This window comes from Hylobates moloch, unplaced genomic scaffold (genome assembly GCF_009828535.3).
Source record: "Hylobates moloch isolate HMO894 unplaced genomic scaffold, HMol_V3 SCAFFOLD_15, whole genome shotgun sequence".
NCBI classification, from domain to species: Eukaryota; Metazoa; Chordata; class Mammalia; order Primates; family Hylobatidae; genus Hylobates; species Hylobates moloch.
The window spans coordinates 81,421,888-81,443,890 of record NW_026652290.1 but is presented as its reverse complement, the minus strand read 5'-3'; the positions used below and the strand labels follow the sequence as shown (position 1 = coordinate 81,443,890).

Below are 22,003 nucleotides of genomic sequence, written 5' to 3'. Positions count from 1 at the left end.
AGCCATCACGCCCGGCCGAAGCTACCTCATATTAAAATCATGTATTCTCTACATTTCATTAGTTAAAGAATCTTTTTTTCAGACTAACACAGTCCTCTTTTAAAAAGTAAATAACCTCTGAAAAGTTTTCTGTAAGTTATGTCTTAATAAAAGTAACTTTAACTACTTTCCTTTCAATACCTGAGAACCCAGGCAAAAAGAAAAATGGAAATACTAATTGGACAAAATACAGCTAAGACTTTCATTACCAGGGTTAAAAACACAAACAATGAGGCCGGGCGCAGTGGGTCACATCTGTAATCCCAGCACCTTGGGAGGCCAAGGCGGGGGCAGATCACCTGAGGTCAGAAGTTCCAGACCAGCCTGGCCAACATGGTGAAACCCTGTCCATACTAAAAATACAAAACCAAAAAATTAGCCAGGCGTGGTGGTGCATGCCTGTAATCCCAGCTACTCGGGAGGCTGAGGCAAGAGAATTGCTTGAATCTGGAAGGCAGAGGTTGCAGTGAGCCAAGATTGCGCCACTGCACTCCAGTGTGGGCGACAAAGAGAGACTCCATCTCAGACAAAAAAAAAAAAACAAAAAACACAAACAATGAGATGCTATTGTTTTCCAATCAGCCTAGCGAAACCAGAGTCAGTTATTGTTTTTCACTAACAAGAGCTCTAAAGAGATCCCATTAGCATGTTTTTAATTAAGTTACATTCATACATATATTACCATATAGAATGGGAGGTGAAGAGAGAAAAGATAATTCAACTTTTTATATAAATACTTGTGTTAGGTGTCACTTTTTTGTTAATCTTATTATAATAATAAACCACAGATTCCAAAAAAGTGACAGAAAACAAATTTATAGCTTAATAAATTATTAAAAAGTGATCACCCTTGAACCTATCTTCCAAGGCAAGAAATAGAACTCAGCCACCCAGGCTGGGCACAGTGGCTCACACCTGTAATCCCAGCACTTTGGGAGGCCACGGTAAGCAGATCACTTGAGGCCAGGAGTTCAAGAACAGCCTGGCCAACCAACATGGTGAAACCCTGTCTCTACTAAAAATACAAAAAATTAGTCAGGTGTGGTGGCACCCTCCTATAATCCCAGCTACTCGGAAGCTGAGGCACGAGAATCGCTTGAACCTGGGATGTGAAACCCAAGATGAGGAGGTTGCAGTGAACCAACATCACGCCACTACACTCCAGCCTGGGCAGCAGAGTGAGATTCGGTCTCAAAAAAAAAAAAGAAAACAAAAAAAAAAGAAAACCATGTAGTCCAGGACCTCCCTCCATTTTGAGAGGCTGAGTAAGGATACATTCCACATCTCAGTTAAGTATCACATTTCACACACTATTAGTAGGAAAAGCTGATTGGCACTCAATTTTAACTGTCAATTACATATCATTTGTATATAATTTGTTACACTTACCATCGCTTAAAAACTTGGTAAAAATACTCAGCAATCCACACATATTTTGCCATATGGGAGAATTGGAAGCCTTCCAAAGACTTCCCTGGAAATCTTGTACTTTCTGTACTAACACCATTGAAACTCTAATGCCTACCAATAAGTCATTCATCAACTGTGTTTGAACAATATGATTTCCAGCACATTTTCTATAAAGAAGAAAAGACATTATTACAAAAGGAAATTCAAACAAAAGTGTGAACATTTCAATTCTCAGCAAAATACATTCCTCAAAGGCCCAAAATCAGTTTTAAATTATAATAATTTATTCCTCTCTCTTCCATTCCTATAAACATTCCAATTACGTAGACACTAATTGCAAACTTTCAACACCCTTAACTTATCTACATGTCCCTCTTTCTCAGCCAATAACTAACTTCACTTCTTTTAGGGCAAAGATAAGAAATCAAGAATGAATGACAGAACTTGGGCTGGGCGAAGTGGCTCACACTTGTAATCCCAGCACTTTGGGAGGCCAAGGCAGGTGGATCATTTGAGGTCTAGAGTTTGGGACCAGCTTGGCCAACATGGGTGAAACCATGTCTCTAGTAAAAATACAAAAAATTAGCCAGGTGTGGTGGCACATGCCTGTAATCCCAGCTACTCAGGGGGGTGAGGCAGAAGAATCGCTTGAACCCCAGAGGCAGAGGTTAGTAAGCAGAGACAGCACCACTGCACTCCAGCCTGGGCGAGAGAGAAAGACACCATCTTAAAAAAAAAAAAAAAATGACATAACTTACAAACTTAAACACTCTCTCAACGTTGATATATTTCCCTCCCTGGCTTTTTTTTTTTTTTTTTTTTTTGAGATGGAGTCTCCCCCTCTGTCACTCACGCTTGAGTGCAGTGGTGTAATCTGGGCTCACTGCAACCTCCACCTCCTGGGTTCAAGCGATTCTCCTGCCTCATCCTCCCAAATAGCTGAGATTACAAGCAAGCCATCATGCCCAGCTAATTTTTATATTTTTAGTAGAGACAGGGGTTTCGCTATGTTGGCCAGGCTGGTCTCGAATTCCTGACCTCAAGTAATCCGCCTGCCTCAGCCTCCCAAAGTGCTGAGATTACAGGCGTGAACAACTGTGCCCGGCTCCTCCCTGACTTCTAAAATGCCAGCCTCTAGCAGATTTTCCCCTACTTCACCAGCACTCCTTCTCAGATACCTTCACTAATTCATCCTCTTCTCCCTGATCTTTTTATGTTTAGGAATGTCCAGGACTCAGTCTTTATTCCTCTTCTTTTCTCCACCTAATTCTCTCCCTTGCTGATCTCTTTTAGCTCATCAGCTTTAAATTACAATCTACATGCTGATAATTCCCAAATTTTTATCTCTAACCCAGACCTCCCTGTCTAATTCCTTTCTGGTATATCTAACTTCCTGATATTTTTACTTGGATGTCTAACAGACATCTCTAAATGAGTGAACTTATCTTCAACTCCAAATCTGCTGTACCTGATGCATCTTTATCCTACAAAAACATGGTAATCATCCTTGCCACCTCTCCCCTCCATCTCATCTATAAGAAAATCCTGTTGGTTCTACCTTCAAAATACATCTAGAATCAGACCAACTCCACTGCTACATCTTGGCCTGAGCCACTCTCATCTCTCTCTCGGGTTATTGCCTCCTTCCCTCTCAAGTCAGTTCTCAACACAGCAAAACACAGAATAATCCTATTAAGGCAAAAGTTAGGAAAAACAACTTGGTAGTTCCTCAAAAAGTTAAACATAGAATTATCTTATGATTCCACTCCTACGTATATACACAAAAGAGCTAAAAGCGGAGACACAAAGATATACTTGTATATCAATGTTTACAGCAGCATTATTCACAATAGCCTAAAGGTAGAAACAGACCAACTGTCCATCGACAGATGGATTAACACGTGGTCTACACATACAATGGGATATTATTTGGCCACAAAAAGGAATGAAATTCTGATATATGCTATACATGTGGATGACCCTTGAAAACATGCTTGTAATCCCAGCACTTTGCGGGGCTGAGGCAGGGGGACTGCTTGAGCTTAGGAGTTTGAAACCAGCCAGGGCAACATGGTGAAACTCTATTTCTACCCAAAATATAAAAACTGGGCATAGTGGCGGACGTCTGTGGTCCCAGCTACTCCAGAGGCTGAGGTGGAAGGATCGCTTGAGCTTGGGAGGCAGAGGTTGCAGTGAGCCAAGATCCTACACTCCAGCTTGGGTAACAGAGCCAGAGCTTGTCTCAATAAAAAAAAAAAAAAAAGGAAAAATAAATGAAATAAGCCTGACACAAAAGGACAAATACTGTATGATTCATAAGAATCACCTAGAATAGGCAAATTCAAAAAGACAGAAAGTAGAATAGAGGTTACCTGGGGCTACAGGAAAAGACCTTTTTAAAAAAATAAATTTTCCTTTCTTTTGGACACACTGAATTTGAGGTACCTGTAAAACATCCAAGCTGAGATGTCCACAAGTCAACTGTCAACTGATGTCCATCAGTCTACCACTCAGGAAAGAGATCTAACTTAGAGTAATAAATTTGGGAATCCTGAGTATATAGGTGGTGGCTGACACCAAAGTGGACGTTATTAAGCAGTTCAAACAAACAAAATACCACCTTTACACGATGAGCTAAAAAGAAGAGCCAAAAAGGAGAAAAAGAGACAAAGAGCTCCTGCTGTGGCAAAAGGCTACCTTGAGTGAAAGACGATGTACAGGTATTATTTCTCCTCTCTCCCAGAACCTCCTCAAACCAACAGCCATGGGATTTAAAACGTAAAAAGATAAATTCTTAAAGGCAACCAATATGCAACAAGACAATAACAATAGTATCTCAGAAGCTGCAAAGCAGATGGATGAGTGATAACTGACAGCAGAATCAAGAAAAGTGGATACTAAGCCAGGGAACAAGCCAAGAAGCCACTTGATTTGTAGTCCCAAATGGTTCAGAAACTGTTGGCACTACGTACTCCTTGATGTGGAGGTAAATATAGGATTGAAGACAGGAAGACTGAATACCTCCGAGCCAGCAGACAACTTGTTTATCTTTTGAAAAGGTAAAACAGGTGTTTGGAAAGGAAGATAGCACTCACAGATAAGGCAGCAACATATTACAAAAAGAATTAGGTCAATACATGCACAATGCACGCCAAATACTGAGACCTCAGCCTTCTTCCCTCACTCAGCAACCAGAATATTAAAACAATGGTGTGGAAGATTCTTCCATGGCAAATCCAGTACATAAGCAAAAAGATTTAAACATACTGACATCTTTAGGTTTCCCCAAAGAAGAGTTACCCCAAGAAAGAGCCCAGCTAGACTAGCCTACAATAAAACCTGCAGTCAACTCCACTCATAGGCACAGACATTCAAATCAATCCTTGGTGTCCCATTATTAAATATGACTACCCTGGCTGGGCACGGTGGCTCACGCCTATAATCCTAGCACTTTGGGAGCCAAGGAGGGAGGATCACTTGAGCCAATGAGTTCAAGACTAGCCTTGGCATTATAGTGAGACCTCATCCCTATGAAAAATTAAAAAAAAAAAAAAAAAAATTAGCCAAGCATGGTGGCAGGCACCTATAGTCCCAGCTACTTGGGAGACTGAGGTGGGAGTATCACTTGAGCCCGGGGAGGCAGAGACGCAGTGAGCCAAGATCGTGCCACTGCACTCAAGCCTGGGTAACAGAATGAGACCCTGTCACAAAGAAAAAAAAAAAATTTATATACATAGGGACAGATAGATAGATAGACAGATAGATAGGATAGATAGATAGATAGATAAAAAGAAAGAAATACATAATTGCCCAGCCAAGGAACACCAGACTTCTGAGGAAAGCTTCTAATAAGAAATATACTGAACAAAACCAGCAAGCAGAAAAAAGCAACTTGGAAGAAACAGAGACTACGTAAAGATGATAAAAAACAAAAAAACTATCATGAATATATCCTCAGAGAAATAACAGAGGATATTTCACTCACAAAATAAAACAGGATGCTATGAAAAAGGAACACACTCAGGTGAGGAAAAGAGTTCTTTCACTTATTCTCATAACAATTTATTAAATTTTTAATTTTTCTTTTAAATATCTTAATAAAGTGTGAATATAAAATTTTGAATTTATTAAAATTAAGTATCAAACCTCTAAAAAATAAATTTAAATAATTGGGTCTAATATTAATGGAGAAAGGGGCTGGGCATAGTGACTAACGCCTGTAATCTCAACACTTTGGGAGGCTAAAGCGGTAGATTATTTCAGTCCAGTAGTTTAAGACCAGCCTGGGCAACATAGTGAGACTCTGTCTCCAAAAAAATACAAAAATTAGCTGAGTGTGGTGGTGCATGCCTGTAGTCCCAGCTACATGGGAAGCTGAGGTGATACAAACACTTGAGCCCAGGAGGTTGAGGCTGCAGCGAGCTATGATCACACCACTGCACTACAGCCTGGGTGACACAGCAAGACCCCATCTTAAAAAAAATGTAATAGTGATAATATTAATGAAAAGGGACGAAAAGATCACATTTTGAGACTTTTAAATTTTTCTTTGTACAAAGATAATGTACAACTGCAAGTGTGTACACACAAATGCCAACATATAGCACTTGCCTATTTTCTTCCAGGATTTCAATTAAACTCTTCTGCAGAAAATGTAGCACTGAAACAAAAAGAATATGACAAACAAGAATTTAAAACTGTGAACCTCAATTTCAATAAAATAAAATATTTTATATCACTGTTATCTAAAATGATATCATGATATAGAAACAAAAATTTAAAAGGAAGGGGCATGATGTACCTGAGTTATCTATAATGCTCTATTACCAAGAAACTTAAAAGAGCCAGTTCCAAAATGACTCATACAAGCCATCAACTCATGGAACAAAATAAAATAATAGGACTTACCATTTTTAAGCAGATTATTAACACTTGCTCTACCTGTAGAGGATAAAACGAACACTGGTAAGGAGTTTCACGACCAAATTAATATCATTTAAAAACTATGATGTGATGAGAGGGGTTAGCCAGAAAAAGGACTAGAATAGTGCTGCCTTACCCAAGTTAAAGTTCTCCATACAGGAAGAAATATTGTCAATAACTTTCCTATAAGCGTATAAGTCAGTAGTATTCAATTCTTCCTGAAGACGAGAAGTAAAACGGTGTATAGCCTCAGGTAGAAAAAATTCAGGTAGGCTATTTAGTGAGCTAGAAAAAGAAACACACATTAAAAATCTGACAATCTAATAGCCCCAGAATATGTGGAAAGGGGAGAGAATCCTACAAATGTGGGAATACTGAACTAAACCTTCAAAATACAGCCAGAAAATTACAACTCCACACTACCATCACTGGAATTCCCTGGCTTGTCAGCTCGTCTGGTCTCCCTGCTTCCACCTTGCTTCTCTCCCATCTCCCAGATTATTCTCAATAGAGCAGGCAGAGTGACACTGTTAAAACACCATGTCACTTCTTACTAAAACCTCCAACAATATCCTTCTCGGTTAAAGTACTAGTTGAAGCGTTTACAGTGACCTACAAGGTCTCCCAACACAATCTGGCACTACCGTTAGCTCCTGACCTCATCTTTATTTTTTTTCTTTTCTTGATTTTTAAAATGGCATCCATCACAATCCTGACCTCACCTTGATCCTTGTTCACTTAGCTTTAGCTACATGGCCTTGCTCTGTTCTGACATACCAGTCTTTGCTCCTGCTGTTTCCTCCACCCAAAATACTCTTCCTTCAAATATACTCAACAATCATTGCCTCATCCTTTTCAGGTCAATCTCAATTATGTTATCAGACATCAATCTCAATTATGTTATCATGTCTGAGCAGCTATATGAAGTGACCATAATATTTTAAATTGTAACCCTCACCCCATCCTTTATGTCCCCTTTCCTCCCTCCCCACTTTTAGATAGCACTCATGCCATCTAATATCCTATAAATGTTATTTATTTTGTCTATTTTCTATCTTCCCCTTAGAATGTAACCTCCATTCTGGACTGTTTCATTCATTCTATCCCCAGTTCCTAGAAGAGTGCTGAAACATAGTAGACAGTCAATAAAAATTTATCAAATGAGTAAACATATCAATTTTGCCTCAATTAATATAAATCAAAACTGATAGGCTTTGTTTTAAATATAACTGGACAGTTCAAAGTTTTTCTAGACGAAAATAATTCAAAAATGGGAATATTCAGAATAAGAAGTCACTAGAGGGATGACTTAACACTGATATATAATTAAAACACTTTATCAAACTATAGTAAATAAAAGTGTGGTGTTGGTGTACAAACAAATGGACCTAAATCAGAAATCAAACCCATGTATATATGTGAACATACAACACAATAAGGTGGCATTCCAAATATGTGGGCAAAGATGGACTATTCAATAGTTTGGGTAAGTGGTTCCCCATATAAAAAAGAAAACTAAATTGAATCCCTACCTCACACTACATTCAAAGCTTAATTCCCGATGGACGTAAAGGTTGAGCAAAAAAAATAGCATAAGGCCTGCAAATAATGTTTTAAATAATCTTGTATTACAGAAAGCATAAATAGCAAGGTATAAAACTCAGAAATCTACACACACAAAAATTAGCTGAGTTGATAACCAAAATAAAATTTTAATTTTTGTAAAGACAAGACACCATGAGAAAGTTTAAAGTAACAAACGAATGTATTTGGCATATGATCTACAGAGAAGTCTCATAAATCAAGAAAACATCCTAACAAGAAAATGTACAAGGAATATGTAATTAAAAAAAGTCAAATTCCACACATTAAAAAATGTTCAATTACACTAGTAATCTAGGATATGCAAATTATAATGATAGCATTTTCACTCATTAGATTTTAAAAAGTTTAAAGATTGATACTATCCAATGGTGGAAATATATGAAGAAGAAACAAGCATTCTAACTCAATTGGTAGTCTGGGGGAGTACAATTTAACAATATCTACCAAGAATTTCAATAGGCCTAATTTTTGGTCCAGAAATTCCACTTCTTGGAATTTATCTCAGAGAAATACAGATATATAATTATACACATAAGTATATCACTGCAATGGGGAAGTCATTAAATTACTTTAAACCATGTATATAAATCATGTAATATGTACCATATATAGATACATACATGTCATATATACGGTACATTTAAATTTTGGTATATTCATATTACAGAATATTTACAGCTGAAAAAGTAAGGACTGTTGGCAGGAATGTAAAATGTTGCATACGGAAAACAGTATGACAGTTGCTCAAAAAATTACAAATAGTATTACGATAAGGTCCAGCAATCCCACTTCTGGGTATATATCCAAAGAACTGAAAGCAGGATCTCAAATAGATATTTGCACACCCATGTTCATAGCAGCATTATTCACAACAGCCAAGCAGTGGAAGCAACCCAACTGTCCACTGAAAGATGAATGGATGAACAAAATGCAATATATGCATACAACAGAATATTAAGCCTTAGAAGAAAATCCTGTCATATGCTATAACAGGGATGAACCTTAAGGACATTATGTTAAGTGAAATAAGTCAGTCACAAAAATATAAATACAAATATTACACTAATATGAGGTATCTAAAGTAATCAAATTCATGAATGGAAAGTGGCTGCCAAGGGCTGAGCAGGAAATGGGGAGTTGTTACTTAGTGTGTACAGTTTCAGGGCTTAGCAGATGACAAGGTTCTAGATAGAGATCATTGCACTGCAATCTGAATACACTTAACAATAGTGAACTATATACACTTAAAAATGGTTAAGACTCAAACATCGTATGTTCTCACTCACAAGTGGGAGCTAACCTATGAGGATGCAAAGCCTTAAGAATGATACAATGGACTTTGGAGACTCAGGGGAAAGGGTGGGAAGGGGGTGAGAAATAAAAGACTACAAATTGTTGGGTACAGTATACACTGCTCAGGTGATGTGTGCAACAAAATTTCAGAAATCACCACTTATTCACGTAACCAAGTACCGCCTGTTCCCCAAAAACCTATGGAAATAAAAATTAAAATTTAAAAAAAAAAGAATTCATAAAAAAAAAAAAAAAAGGTTTAAGACTGAGGTTTTATGTTATGTGTCTTTTACTACAATTTTTTTTTTTGAGATGGAGTCTCGCTCTGTCGCCCAGGCTGGAGTGCAGTGGCGGGATCTCGGCTCACTGCAAGCTCCGCCTCCCGGGTTCATGCCATTCTCCTGCCTCAGCCTCCCGAGAAGCTGGGACTACAGGCACCTGCCACCATGCCCGGCTAATTTTTTGTGTTTTTAGTAGAGACGGGGTTTCACCGTGTTAGCCAGGATGGTCTCGATCTCCTGACCTCGTGATCCGCCCGCCTCGGCCTCCCAAAGTGCTGGGATTACAGGCGTGAGCCACTGTGCCAGGCCAGAAATCACCATTTATTCATGTACCAAGTACCACCTGTTCCCCAAAAACCTATTTTTTTAAAAAAAGGATTTTATGACATGAAAATATCTCTAAGACATTCTTTAGTGAAAAAACAAGCTACAGAGCACTGTGTAGAGTATAATCTCATTTACAGATATATAAAAAGAATGTAACACATATATGCTGACCTCAACGAAAAGGTCTAGAAAGATAAATATCAAAACAGTAAGTGACAATCTTTACTAAGAAAAGTAAGATAAGCCCTAAACAATGAAATGGAAGCCTTACTTTTTATTTTGTATACTTCTATATAGTTTGAAATTTTTATACCAAGCCTATATTCCTGTGTTATCTGTGTAAATATATATTTAAACCAAGGATAGGACAAAAAGAGGAAAAAACAGCAAGATGACATTTAAACATAACCAATAAATGTAAATGGATTGAGGAAGGAGTAAGCAAACTACAGCCCACAGCCTGTTTATTAAGCCTGTGACCTAAGAAGGCTTTTTATATTTTTAAAAAGTTGTAACTAGGCAGGGGCGCGGTGGCTCACGCCTCCAATCCCAGCACTTTGGGAGGCCGACGTGGGCAGATCACGAGGTCAGGAGATCCAGACCATCCTGGCTAACATGGTGAAACCACGTCACTACTAAAAATACAAAAAATTAGCCAGGTGTGGTGGCGGGCGCCTGTAGTCCCAGCTACTCCAGAGGCTGAGGCAGGAGAATGGCGTGAACCCAGGAGGCAGAGCTGGCAGTGCGCCGAGATCGCACCACTGCACTCCAGCCTGGGCGACAGAGCTAGACTCCGTCTCAAAAAAAAAAAAAAAAAAGTTGTAACTAATCAACGAAAACAGAACAAACCATATGAACTTTATGTGATCTGTATCAGTTCAGTTTTATCAAACCAAGGAAGGAACTTTAGTTACTTTTGGTCAAATTCAACATTTATAACACCGAACTTCCCTTCCTTTTATTCTTACCTTGCCAATACTTTCTTCAAGGGATTCTTTAGACTCAAAGAAAGATAAATGCCTGCTAAAATATCCAAACAACTTTGAATAGTGGGATCACACATGACATTTTTATCTACTTTCTCCAGCAGAGGCACAATCTGTAATACAAAACATTGAAGTAATTTTTCTAATATCAAGTATAGCAAAGTAACATGGTTACAGATACTCTTTAAAGTCTCAATTGCTGGGCACAGTGGCTCACCCCTGTAATCCCAACACTTTGGGAGGCTGAGGTGGGCAGATCGCTTGAGCCCAGGAGAGTCTGAGACAAGCTTGGGCAACATGGTGAAACCCTGTCTCTACAAAAAAAAATACAAAAATTAGCCAGGCATGGTGGTGCATGCCTGTAGTCCCAGCTACTCAGGGGGCTAAGGCAGGAGGATCGCTTGAGCCCAGGAGGTTGAGGCTGTGGTTGAATCAAGATCACACCAGTGCACTCCAGCCTGGGCAAGAGAGTGAGACCCTGCCTCAAAAACATAAATAAAATAAGGTGTCAATTATGTGAAATGTTTTCCATACTCCACTGTCAAGGATACTGATTTAAACACCTATTTCACTATTTGTTAACTTTTTAAACTCATGTCCCCAACTCCCTCTTTACCCTCCAGACCCACCTCCACAGAGACTCACAGATCTGTTAATGGCTTACGGTAAAGAACAGCTGTAGTACTATTAAAAAACCAGTAATACATTTACTTGCTTTCCAAAAAAAAAAAAAAAAAAACTATGTGTGCTCAAATGGTAAATCCTGAGACTGAAAGTATATAGGATATATATATATGAGATATATACTTATACTAGTAAGTATAATCTTTATATTTTAAATTAACTTTTAAATGTGCCTGCTAAAAAGTTTTGAAGATTCATATATTTTAAAATTTATCTCCACAAAAGAGGTATGCACAATTATCTTCTACCTTATCTATTTACGGTTCAATTATGATAGAAGCCTGAATATGGCTTCTATTGCTGCTTTGAATACGAGGATATTATACAATAAACAGAAAAGAAAAAAAAATACTTATTTGTTAATGATAAACTGATATGCAATAATTAGGGGCCAAAAACTGTCAGTGATTTTTTTAAATCCTTAATAGCACGATACTCTTAAAGATGCATCCATGAATATCAATTCAGACTTACCTGTTTAATATAATGGATTTGTGACACTCCATCCGTGAGTTGTACACAATGTAACAGCAAAGCAGCTAGATTTTTCCCTTCCACATCAGCAAAAGCTATATAACATACACAAAGAAAAATTTTTCAATGATTTAACAGTAAGTTAAAGATAACTTTGCCTTTGTTGTGCATTCTACAAAATTTTTTAATTATAAACCAAAGCAATAGGTGGAACACAGTCTGAAGACAGAATTTTAAGAAAATTGTTTTACATCCAAAACATAAGGAAAAACATAAAGATTTTGAATATTACATGCTAGGGGTCCCAGTCATTAAAATACTCTGCTTGCAAACTAAAAAAAAATATATTAAATAAGGGAAACCAGAAGTCCACCTACATTTCAAAGTTTCAAGGTCCTGATGGCAAATGGTCATTGCAGCAACTTGCACTTCTTTCTTCTTCTTTACACCCATTTTAAATAGAATTAATAGTAGTCACTGCAAGAAAGAAGACTTTAAGGCATTAATGTAAGGTTTCTCAACCTCAGCACTATCGATTTTTGGCTGGGTTCATTCTTTGAACAGTATCATCCTATGCATTATGTTTCGTGCATCCCCATCTCTATCCACTAGATGCCAGTGGCACCCTCCTCCCTCCCAAGTTCTGACAACCAAAATATGTCTCCAAACATTGCCAAGTGTCCCCTGGGGAACACAATTGCTCCAGAATGAGAATCACTGTCTAAGAATTTCTGATTTGAAGAAGAAAAATGTTTTAAGCTCAAGTTTATTACTGACTGAAGTTATTTTACCTACTATGACTCAGTCTTTGTATTTTAAAATGCAGCAAACTTTCCTTTTAGTGAACACACACACACAAAAACTAGCATAGTTTTTCCAAAAATAAAATACTTCAAACTAACCTCGGTGACTCATTAGACTAACAGGAGGTACCACCGTGTCCTGATTTCTGCAAAAATGAAAAAAAAATTTTTTTAAATACTATTGAGTTTGCTTCTATCGATACTTAACAAATCAACGGGTTCATAACAGGCTAAACAACCCAGCTCAAAGACTACACAACTACACACTAATAGTACCATGCCATCTGGAAAGAAGTTGCTAGGGAAGTGTCATAGGGCTCTTTTCTTGATGCAGTTAGCATTTTTAGCAGTATTTATGACGCAACTATTAGAGGCTATAATGTAGTACATGTATAAAATAAACAAATCTGGAAGGACATGTTGAATGATGGAATCAGGAATAAAAACAGGTCAATAAACTGGAATAATGAGCAATACGAAATTTACCAAGATGAAATAGAAATAAATGTAAAGGGCTGCATTTAGTTTAGGGGAAAAAAACCACAGAGAGGCTGGAGAGGCAAAACGTGGTTTGAAACAGCTCAACAGCACAAAATGACTGCCAAAAACCACAGATGTCAGCCATATCAGAGTGCACGATTTTATCCAAACAGGCCAGGTGACATGCAGAGCATTAGGTGCAGTGCTGGCGGCCATACTTTAAGGAGCCATAATAAACAACGGAGCTGATTTCTGAAGGACCTAGAGAGCACCTTCTTCAGAGAACAGCTCAGTTAACCGAAGGTGTTTGGCCGGGAGAAAAGTCGACAGGACAAGAGCCTTAAAACAGCTGCTAGACTGTTTTGGAGAAAAAGAGAGCAGATTTATTTGTCTATTAGACAAATAAATTTCTTGTCTTGCTATTAGATTAGTATTACTCCGTCAGTACAAGCTACAGGGAAACAGATTCCAGATCAATACAAAGGAAAAGCTCTATGGTCCCACTAAGGACTGGGCTAACTTTTAAACAAAGAATTTCCCAACACCAGGAATATTCAAAGAGAAGATGACTGAATATTTTCTCTTGGACTCCTGAAACAGCCCCCTAACTGGTCCCCTAACTTCTACACTTACCTCCAAAGAGCCTATTCTGTTTACAGTCATCAAAGCAATCTCTTTAAAAAAAAAAACTCTCATCAAATTGAATTACTTACTCTCTTCCTTAAAACTTTCCAGGGGTTTCTAAATACACTTAGAATAAAATTCAAACTTGAGGCTGGGAGTGGGGGCTCGTGCCTGTAATCCCAGCACTTTGGGAGGCCGAGGCGGGTGGATCTCCTGAAGTCAAGAGTTCAAGACCAGCCTGGCCAACATGGTGAAACCCCGTCTGCACTAAATAAAATACAAAAATTAGCCGCGTGTGGTGGCGGGCGCCTATAACCCCAGCTACTCTGGAGGCCGAGGCAGGAGAATCGCTTGAACTCAGGAGGCAGAGGTTGCAGTGAGCCGAGATCGTGCCACTGCACTCCAGCCTGGGCGACAAAAGAGAAACTCCATCTCAAAAACATAAATAAATAAATAAATAAAAACTTGAGATTTTGCCCTTCAAGGCCCTAAATAATCTGGCCCTGCCTTCCTCCACTCTCCATCTCAAACCAATCTCCTCTTCACCATCTCAAGAGCTTTGTACTTCCTGATGCTCTTATTCCCACCTAAGAGGCTTTAGACTTCCCAGCATCTCTGCCCCTTAATGTTCATTCCACATCTTTGCAAGACTGACTCCTCACCATTCATGTTTCTGCTGTAACATTACCTTCTAAAAGCCTTCCATGACCACTCTATCTAAAATCTCACCAATACAACACTCGTAGACACTATTTCCGTTAATTTTCTTCATAGCACTTACCAGTACCAGAAATTACCCTAATTTGTACATTTGCATATTGTCTGTCTCCCCTAGTAGCAAACTGAATGAAGGTAGCAACTTTAATCTGTTTTGTTCAAATCTCAATTCCTAAACCAGTGCCTGGCACATAGTAGGTGTTTAACAAACACTTGACGAATAAACAAATTAATTAACAAACATTTGTCAGAGATGTTCTAGAAGGGATATATGTCTTTAAGGGCAGGAAGGTGGACTATCTGGTATCTAAAATCCATTCTATATCTAAGTGACATTCTACATCTTAAGAATCTATGGTCTGTTTGGGAAGTAAGAAATCCATACAGTAATGGCAGGTGAGCAACCACTTAACCCAAAATTGACGCAGCTAGGAAAGTGTCGACAACAGAGTAAGTTGTAAAGGGATAGTCAGATCTAGAGGATCTAGATCTAGAGGTCACTTTCCTAAGAAAGTGACCATCGTACAAAGCCAGAAGAGACTGGGAAACGTAACTAGGCAGACTATTCTCTGGTGAAAGGTAAGCAAGTTTGCAGAATTGCTCTTGCAATTCTGAGGGCTACACAAAAGCAGACTCGGTCATTATGCCTGCTCAAATGATGCCTAAACGTGTGTCCTGAAGAACCAGGGTCCCCAAGGGGGTAAATCCCGTGTCTACCGCAAGGCCAGAAGGTGCCCAGTAAATTACACTCCTCCTAGGTCCCACTTACTGCTTCCCTTTAGAACGCTGCTTCATTCTACACCTTCCTGGCTGACTCCCACAAACATTCTCTGGGCGATTTCTGAACCACGCGGAGTCGAGGAAAGACAGTGGGAGAAAGTGGTTAAAGTGCTGTCTCCATGGAGACCTTGGCGACCGGAAATCAGTTTCACAGCCGCCGAATCCTGGCGATACCAAAAGATGGGAATTGGTGTGGCTCGCCAGGCGGCCCTAGCAAAACTGGCCGAGCCGAGCGGTGGAAAGTCACGCGCTGCCGCGGGTCTGGCATGCAGGACACCTGGGAGCCAAACCTCGTACCCGTTGGCGTCTGAGAAGAGTAGCAGGCGCCTAGTCGACTCCCGGAAGCAGGTCTCCTTCTACGGCGTCTCCGAGGCTCGCAACGCGGTCCGCCATCGACTACCGGGTCAGGGCGAAGGGAGGGAGATAGGGGTAACCTGGGGGAGACATCGCGATAATTGACCAAACGCAGCTCCTCCAATCAGGAGTTCGACGAGGCCGTGACGTCACCGGGGTGGGCGGTATCACTTGGATTTGGTTAATCCGCCACTTTACCGTCAGCGCCGCGCGTTCCTCGTGGCGTTGGGGCTGACGGGCTTTCTTGCGCCCACCTCATTCTCTTCATATGCTTGGACGCCTGGGAAGCGCTTTTGTCCCAATCCAGACCCTCCACCTTTCTCCCACTCTGTTGGCCTAGTGCAGAGTCTAGGAGAAAACTACGTCTGGGACCCGGGAACGAGTCCAGGGAGTTTAGAGCCTGCGAGATGGGGCACGGGGTTGGGCGGCGACTGAACGGAAGCCACGAGAAGAATTCGGACTAAAATGAGAAGTGCTGAACCAACGTGTGCCAAAGCGCATTTATTCATTCAATAGATAATGAGCCCTACTGTCAGAGCGTCGCCAGGCGCTTGCCTTGAAAGTTATCCCCTAATGAGGATACATGTATTACGCGGCACATACAAATTGTCAGATGGTTCAGTCCTTGAAAAATAAATACAATAACGGTGTCACTGGGAGCTGCGACAGTGGGCAAGATCAGGAAAGACCTGTTGCTATTATCAGGAGTATTAATTTGGAAAATAGAAACATTTCAGTTCCCTAAACGTTAATGACTTAAGTTTTTAATAATTATTTTCTGAATTTTTTATATCACCTTGCCTTGGTTTTCTTTATAGCTTTACCATATAATGTATGTATCACTATCTTGTTTCATTCAATTTTGACGTTTTTGGAATTGTGTATGTGTGCTCCAGCAATTTGTTTCTTTCAGCATTGCTTTTCTTATACACCTACATAAAAGCAGGTGGCTGTAGTGCTCTTCGCCCAGGCTGGTGTGCAGTGGCGCGATCTCGGCTCACTGCAACCTCCGCCTCCCGGGTTCAAGCGATTCTCCTGCCTCAGCCTCCCAAGTAGCTGGGATTACAGGCGTGCGCCACCACGCTGGGCTAATTTTTGTATTTTTTAGTAGAGACGGGGTTTCACCATGTTGCTCATGCTGGTCTTGAACTCCTGACCTCGTGATCAGTCCGCCTTGGCCTCCCAAAGTGCTGGGATTACAGGCGTGAGCCACGGCGCCTGGCCCGTAATTTTCCACTGTTTAATATACTTCATTATGTATCCATCCTGCTACCTCTTAACCTATGGATTATTTCCAGGTTTTGTTCTAACATTGCTGCTGTGAACTATGTTGTGCATGTCAGCTGGTGAGTGTGTGCAGACGGTGACTATGTTGTGCATAGTTCTCTACCATAATTATGGTTCTCTATCATAATTTTTTCTCACATTTTTGACCCTGACTGATAGTAAGAAATACATTGTAGACTTTGAAACTGTGGACATATAAGTACTCACACATAACTGAAGTAAAAATTTCTTGAAATGCTACTTTACAGGAGCTGTGAGATTTTATTTCCTTTTTTTTCTAAATTATGGTAAAATACACAACAAAATTTACCATTTTAACCATTTTTAAGTTTTATGTTTTTTAAAATATGTATATTGTTTCAGACCTACTAATTATATAACTCAGTGGGTCCAAACCCCTTTTTTGTTCTGACCAAACCATTTTAAAGGGGCAGACACTGCAACTCTTCACCCTACACAGCGAGAGGTGGGCTAGGAGGCAAACATAGTAAACATATGTTGAAAGGTGAAACTACTGTTAAAACTTCAGACAAATTAAACTTAACAGGGTTTAATTGAGCAAGGGGAAATATGATTCTCAAATCGGTCAGCCTCCAGAATCACAGCAGATTCAGAGAGACTCCAGGGATGCCTCGTGGTCAGAGCACATCTGTAGACAAAGAAAGGAAAGTGATGTACAAAAAACAAGTGAGGTGCGGAAGCAGCTGGATGGGTTAGAGCTTGGCGTTTGCCTTACCTGAATACAGTTTGAACAGTCAGCATTGTATGAATAGTTGAAGTATGGCTGCTGGGATTGGCGGAAACTCAGCTATTGTTACAGAAGCACACTCCTAAATTAGGCTTTCAATCTTGTCTACCTACTAAGTTAGGTTATGGTTCATCCACAAGGACTCAAATATAGAAGTACAGAGGCTTTCTCAGGCCGTATTTAGTTCCATTTAATACCGCCATGGAAAAAATAGGGGAATGGAAAGTGAGAGTATAGGGGAGGTACGTTGCAACTTTAAATAGGGTAATCAGGGTAAACCTCATTGAGTAAAGATTTGCAAGAGACATAGACACTTGGTGAAGGGGAAACCTTACATACAGGGGGAACAGCCAGTACAAAGTTTCCAGGGCAGGGCTTGCCTGTTGGGAGAATAGCAAGGAGGCAAGAGTGGCCGGAGCCAAGCGAGGTAAGTAGTAAGGAGTGGGACAAGGGGCTTTGGATTATCTAAGGCTTTCACATCATTTTATGGGCTCTTTCACTCTTAAGTGAAATGAGGAGTGATTTTGAGCAAAAGAATAATAAGATCTAATGTACATTTCAAAATAATCACTGGAGCTACTTTGTTAAGAATAGACTGTAGGTCAGACACGGTGGCTCACGCCTGTAATCCCAATGCTTTGGGAGGCTGAGACGGGTGGATCACCTGAGCTCAGAAGTTCAAGACCACCCTGGGCAACATGGTGAAACCTCGTCTGTACAAAAATACAAAAAAAATTAGCTGGGCATGGTGGTGTGTGCCTGTAGTCCCAGCTACTTGGGAGGCTGAGGCACGAGAATTGCTTGAGCCCTGGAGGCAGAGGTTGCAGTGAGCTGAGATTGCGCCACTGCACTCCAGCTTGAGCTGCAGAGTGAGACTCCGTCTCATAACAGAAAAAAATAAGACACCATAGAACCTGCAGGAAGCCCAGTGAGGCTGTTGTGGTTAACTAGGCAGGCAGGATGCTAGTGGTAGCAGTGGAGACTGGGAAGTGGACAGATTTGGGATATAATTTGAAAGCAGAGCTAACAGGATTTTTTTCTGAAGGATAGAATATGGGTATGAAGAAATGAAAAGTCAAAGATGAGTCCAAAGTTTCTGGCCTGAGCACCTAGAAGGATGAAGTTGCCAAAGTTTACTTGGAGCAGATTTGAATGGGTTTAAAAGAGACTGGGAAGAGAGGAATTGGCAAGATGAAGCAGAGGCAACTCCTTCTAGTCCTTCTAGTACACAAGGGGCAGATAAATGGAATGGTAACACCTAGAGGAAGTATACTGCCAAAAGCAATCTACAAATCCAATGCAATCCCGATCAAAATACCGCCATTATTCCTCACAGAATTAGAAAAAACAATTCTAAAATGGAACCAAAAAAAGAGCCCACATAGCCAAAGCAAGACTAAGCAGAAATAACAAATCTAGAGGCATCACACTACCTGATTTCAAACTATACTATAAGGCCATAGTCACCAAGACAGCATAGTACTGGTATAAAAATAGGCACATAGACCGATGGAACAGAATAGAGAACCCAGAAATAAACCCAAATACTTATGGCCGACTGAACTTTGACAAAGCAAACAAAAACATAAAGTTGGGAAAGGACACCCTTTTCAACAAAAGATGCTGGGATAATTCGCTAGTCACATGTAGGAGAATGAAACTGAATCCTCGCCTCTCATCTTATACAAAAATCAACTCAAGATGGATTAAGGATTTAAATCTAAGACCTGAAACTCTAAAAACTCTATAACATTGGAAAAACCCTTCCTGATGTTGGCTTAGGCAAGGATTTCATGACCAAGAACCCAAAAGCAAATACAATAAAAACAAAGATAAATAGTTGGGACTTAGTTAAACTAAAGAGCTTTTTCACAGCAAAGAACAGTCAGCAGAGTAAACAGACAACCCACAGAGTGGGAGAAAACCTTCACAATCTATACATCTGACAAAGGACTAATATCCGGAATCTACAATGAACTCAAACAAATCAGTAAGAAAAAAACAATTCCATCAAAAAGTGGGCTAAGGATATGAATAGACAATTGTCAAAAGAAGGGCCAGGCGCAGTGGCTCACACCTGTAATCTCAGCACTTTGGGAGGCTGAGGCAGGCAGATCACCTGAGGTCAGGAGCTCAAGACCAGCCTGACCAACGTGGAGAAACCCTGTCTCTACTAAAAAATACAAAATTAGCCAGGCATGGTGGTGCATGCCTGTAATCTCAGCTACTTGGGAGGTTGAGGCTAGAGGATCGTTTGAGCCCAGGAGTTCAAGGCTATAGCATGCTATGATCACACCTGTGAATAGCCACTGCACTCCAGTCTGGGCAACAGAGAGAGACCCTGTCTCTACAAAAAAATTATTATTTAATGACATGATTTTATATGTAATTATTAAGATTCTTTTACATTTGAACGGACATTTGAGTAAGTAAAATTTGAGCTTTTAAGGCCACAAAGAAAAGGCTTTAATTGCCTACATAATTACTAAACTTCAGAAGCAGCGTGACTGACCAGTCAAAAGTAGGTTCTCTTGCAAGTATTATTTTCCATACAGAAAAACGTGATAGTGTCTCCCAGTTTCATAGTCATTTTTTCATCTCCCAAAATTATCACATATGGTACTCTGCAAACAATGCATGGTGCCGTGTATAATTCAGCAATCCCCCATAAAAAAGCCTTTTTGAATAGTTTGGGTTTTTTTTTTTTTTTAGACAGAGTTTTGCTCTTGTTGCCCAGGCTGGAGTGCAGTGGCGCGATCTTGGCTCACTGCAATCTCTGCCTCCCGGGTTCAAGTGATTCTCCTGCCTCAGCCTCCTGAGTAGCTGGGATTACAGGCATGCGCCACCACGCCTGGCTAATTTTGTATTTTTAGTAGAGATGGGGTTTCTCCATGTTGTTCAGGCTGGTCTCGAACTCCCGACCTCAGGTGATCCACCCACCTCAGCCTTCCAAAATGCTGGGATTACAGGCGTGAGCCACTGCGCCCGGCCTGAATAGTTTTATATCTAAAATGAAGCCCAAAAGTATATACTAGACCTATGAATATGAATATTTTGTTATTTAATATGTTTGGCCCCAAGTTAGTGAAAGTACTGTACTTACATATCTATTTATCTGTCTTAAAACAATAAACCTGTATTATCTCTTAGTTTCTGTGGGCTAGAAATTCAATTTGGCTGGATGTGTCTGGCTAGGAGTCTCTCATGAGGTTTCAGTGAAGATGTTGGCTGGGGCTACGGTCACCTGACGGCTTGGCTGAGGCTGGAGAATCAGCTCCCAAGATGATTGACTGGCTTCTTGGTGCTGGTTGCTGACACAAGCCTCCAGCTCCTGTCTACATGGACCTCTTCCCAGCTGCTTGGGCCATCTTACAACATGGTGGCTGGCCTTCCCAAAAATAAGCAAGAGAGTACGAGGTGGAAGAGTCAGGGACTTTAATGGCCGAGCCACAAAACAACACAGCATCATTTTGACAGTATCCTGTTGGTTACAAAGGTCAGCTCTATTCAGTGAGGGAGGCTCTACACAAAGGTGTGCATACCAGGAAGCCAGTATCATTGGAGGGCCATTTTAGAGGCTTCCAACCATAGTATATTAGGCCATTCTTGCGTTGCTATAAAGAAATACCAGAGACTGGGCACGGTGGCTCATGCCTGTAATCCCAGCACTTTGGGAGGCCGAGGCAGGTGGATCACCTGAGGTCAGGAGTTCGAGACCAGCCTGGACAACATGGTGAAACCCTGTCTCTACTAAAAATACAAAAATTAGCTGGGCATGGTGGCACGCACTGGTAGTCCCAGCTACTCAGGAGGCTGAGGCAGGAGAATCACTTGAACCAGGAGGCGGAGGTTGCAGTGAGCCAAAATTGTGCCATTGGACTCCAGACTGGGCGACAAGAGCAAGACTCCATCTTAAAAAAAAAAAGAAAAAAAAAAAAGAAAAGAAAACAAAACAACAACAACAACAAAAAAAAAAAACAAGAAAGAAAAAAGAAATACCTGAGGCTGGGCAGTTTAGAAAAAAAAAAAAAAAAAGGGGGCTGGGCAATTTAGGAAAAAAAAAATGTTTAATGGGCTCATAGTTCTGTAGGCTGACCAGAAAGCATTGCACCAGCATCTGCTTCTAGGGAGACCTCAGGAAGCTTACAATCATGACAGAAGGCAGAGGAAACAGCCACATCACATGGT

At 40.3% G+C, this 22,003-nt stretch overlaps 1 protein-coding gene across 5 annotated transcripts in view; it reads right to left on the bottom strand.

Annotated features, from left to right (window-relative positions):
• Positions 1 to 15,868, bottom strand: part of THADA (THADA armadillo repeat containing) — a 359,204-nt gene extending 343,336 nt beyond the window's left edge. For 3 of the 5 annotated variants that reach the window (XM_032177807.2, XM_032177809.2, XM_058428960.1), the window contains exons 1-9: positions 15,724 to 15,868; positions 12,925 to 12,971; positions 12,400 to 12,499; positions 12,023 to 12,117; positions 10,847 to 10,977; positions 6,509 to 6,657; positions 6,358 to 6,390; positions 6,061 to 6,109; positions 1,429 to 1,616 (exon numbers count right to left, since the gene is read on the bottom strand). In XM_032177807.2, the coding sequence (XP_032033698.1) occupies positions 1,429 to 1,616; positions 6,061 to 6,109; positions 6,358 to 6,390; positions 6,509 to 6,657; positions 10,847 to 10,977; positions 12,023 to 12,117; positions 12,400 to 12,475 (721 nt within the window). In that variant the 5' untranslated portion in view covers positions 12,476 to 12,499; positions 12,925 to 12,971; positions 15,724 to 15,868. Of the gene's footprint in view, positions 1 to 1,428; positions 1,617 to 6,060; positions 6,110 to 6,357; positions 6,391 to 6,508; positions 6,658 to 10,846; positions 10,978 to 12,022; positions 12,118 to 12,399; positions 12,500 to 12,924; positions 12,972 to 15,415; positions 15,688 to 15,723 lie in introns of those variants that run through there. The other 2 variants (XM_032177808.2, XM_058428959.1) reach the window with 2 other exon arrangements.
• Positions 15,869 to 22,003: the final 6,135 nt, after the last annotated feature.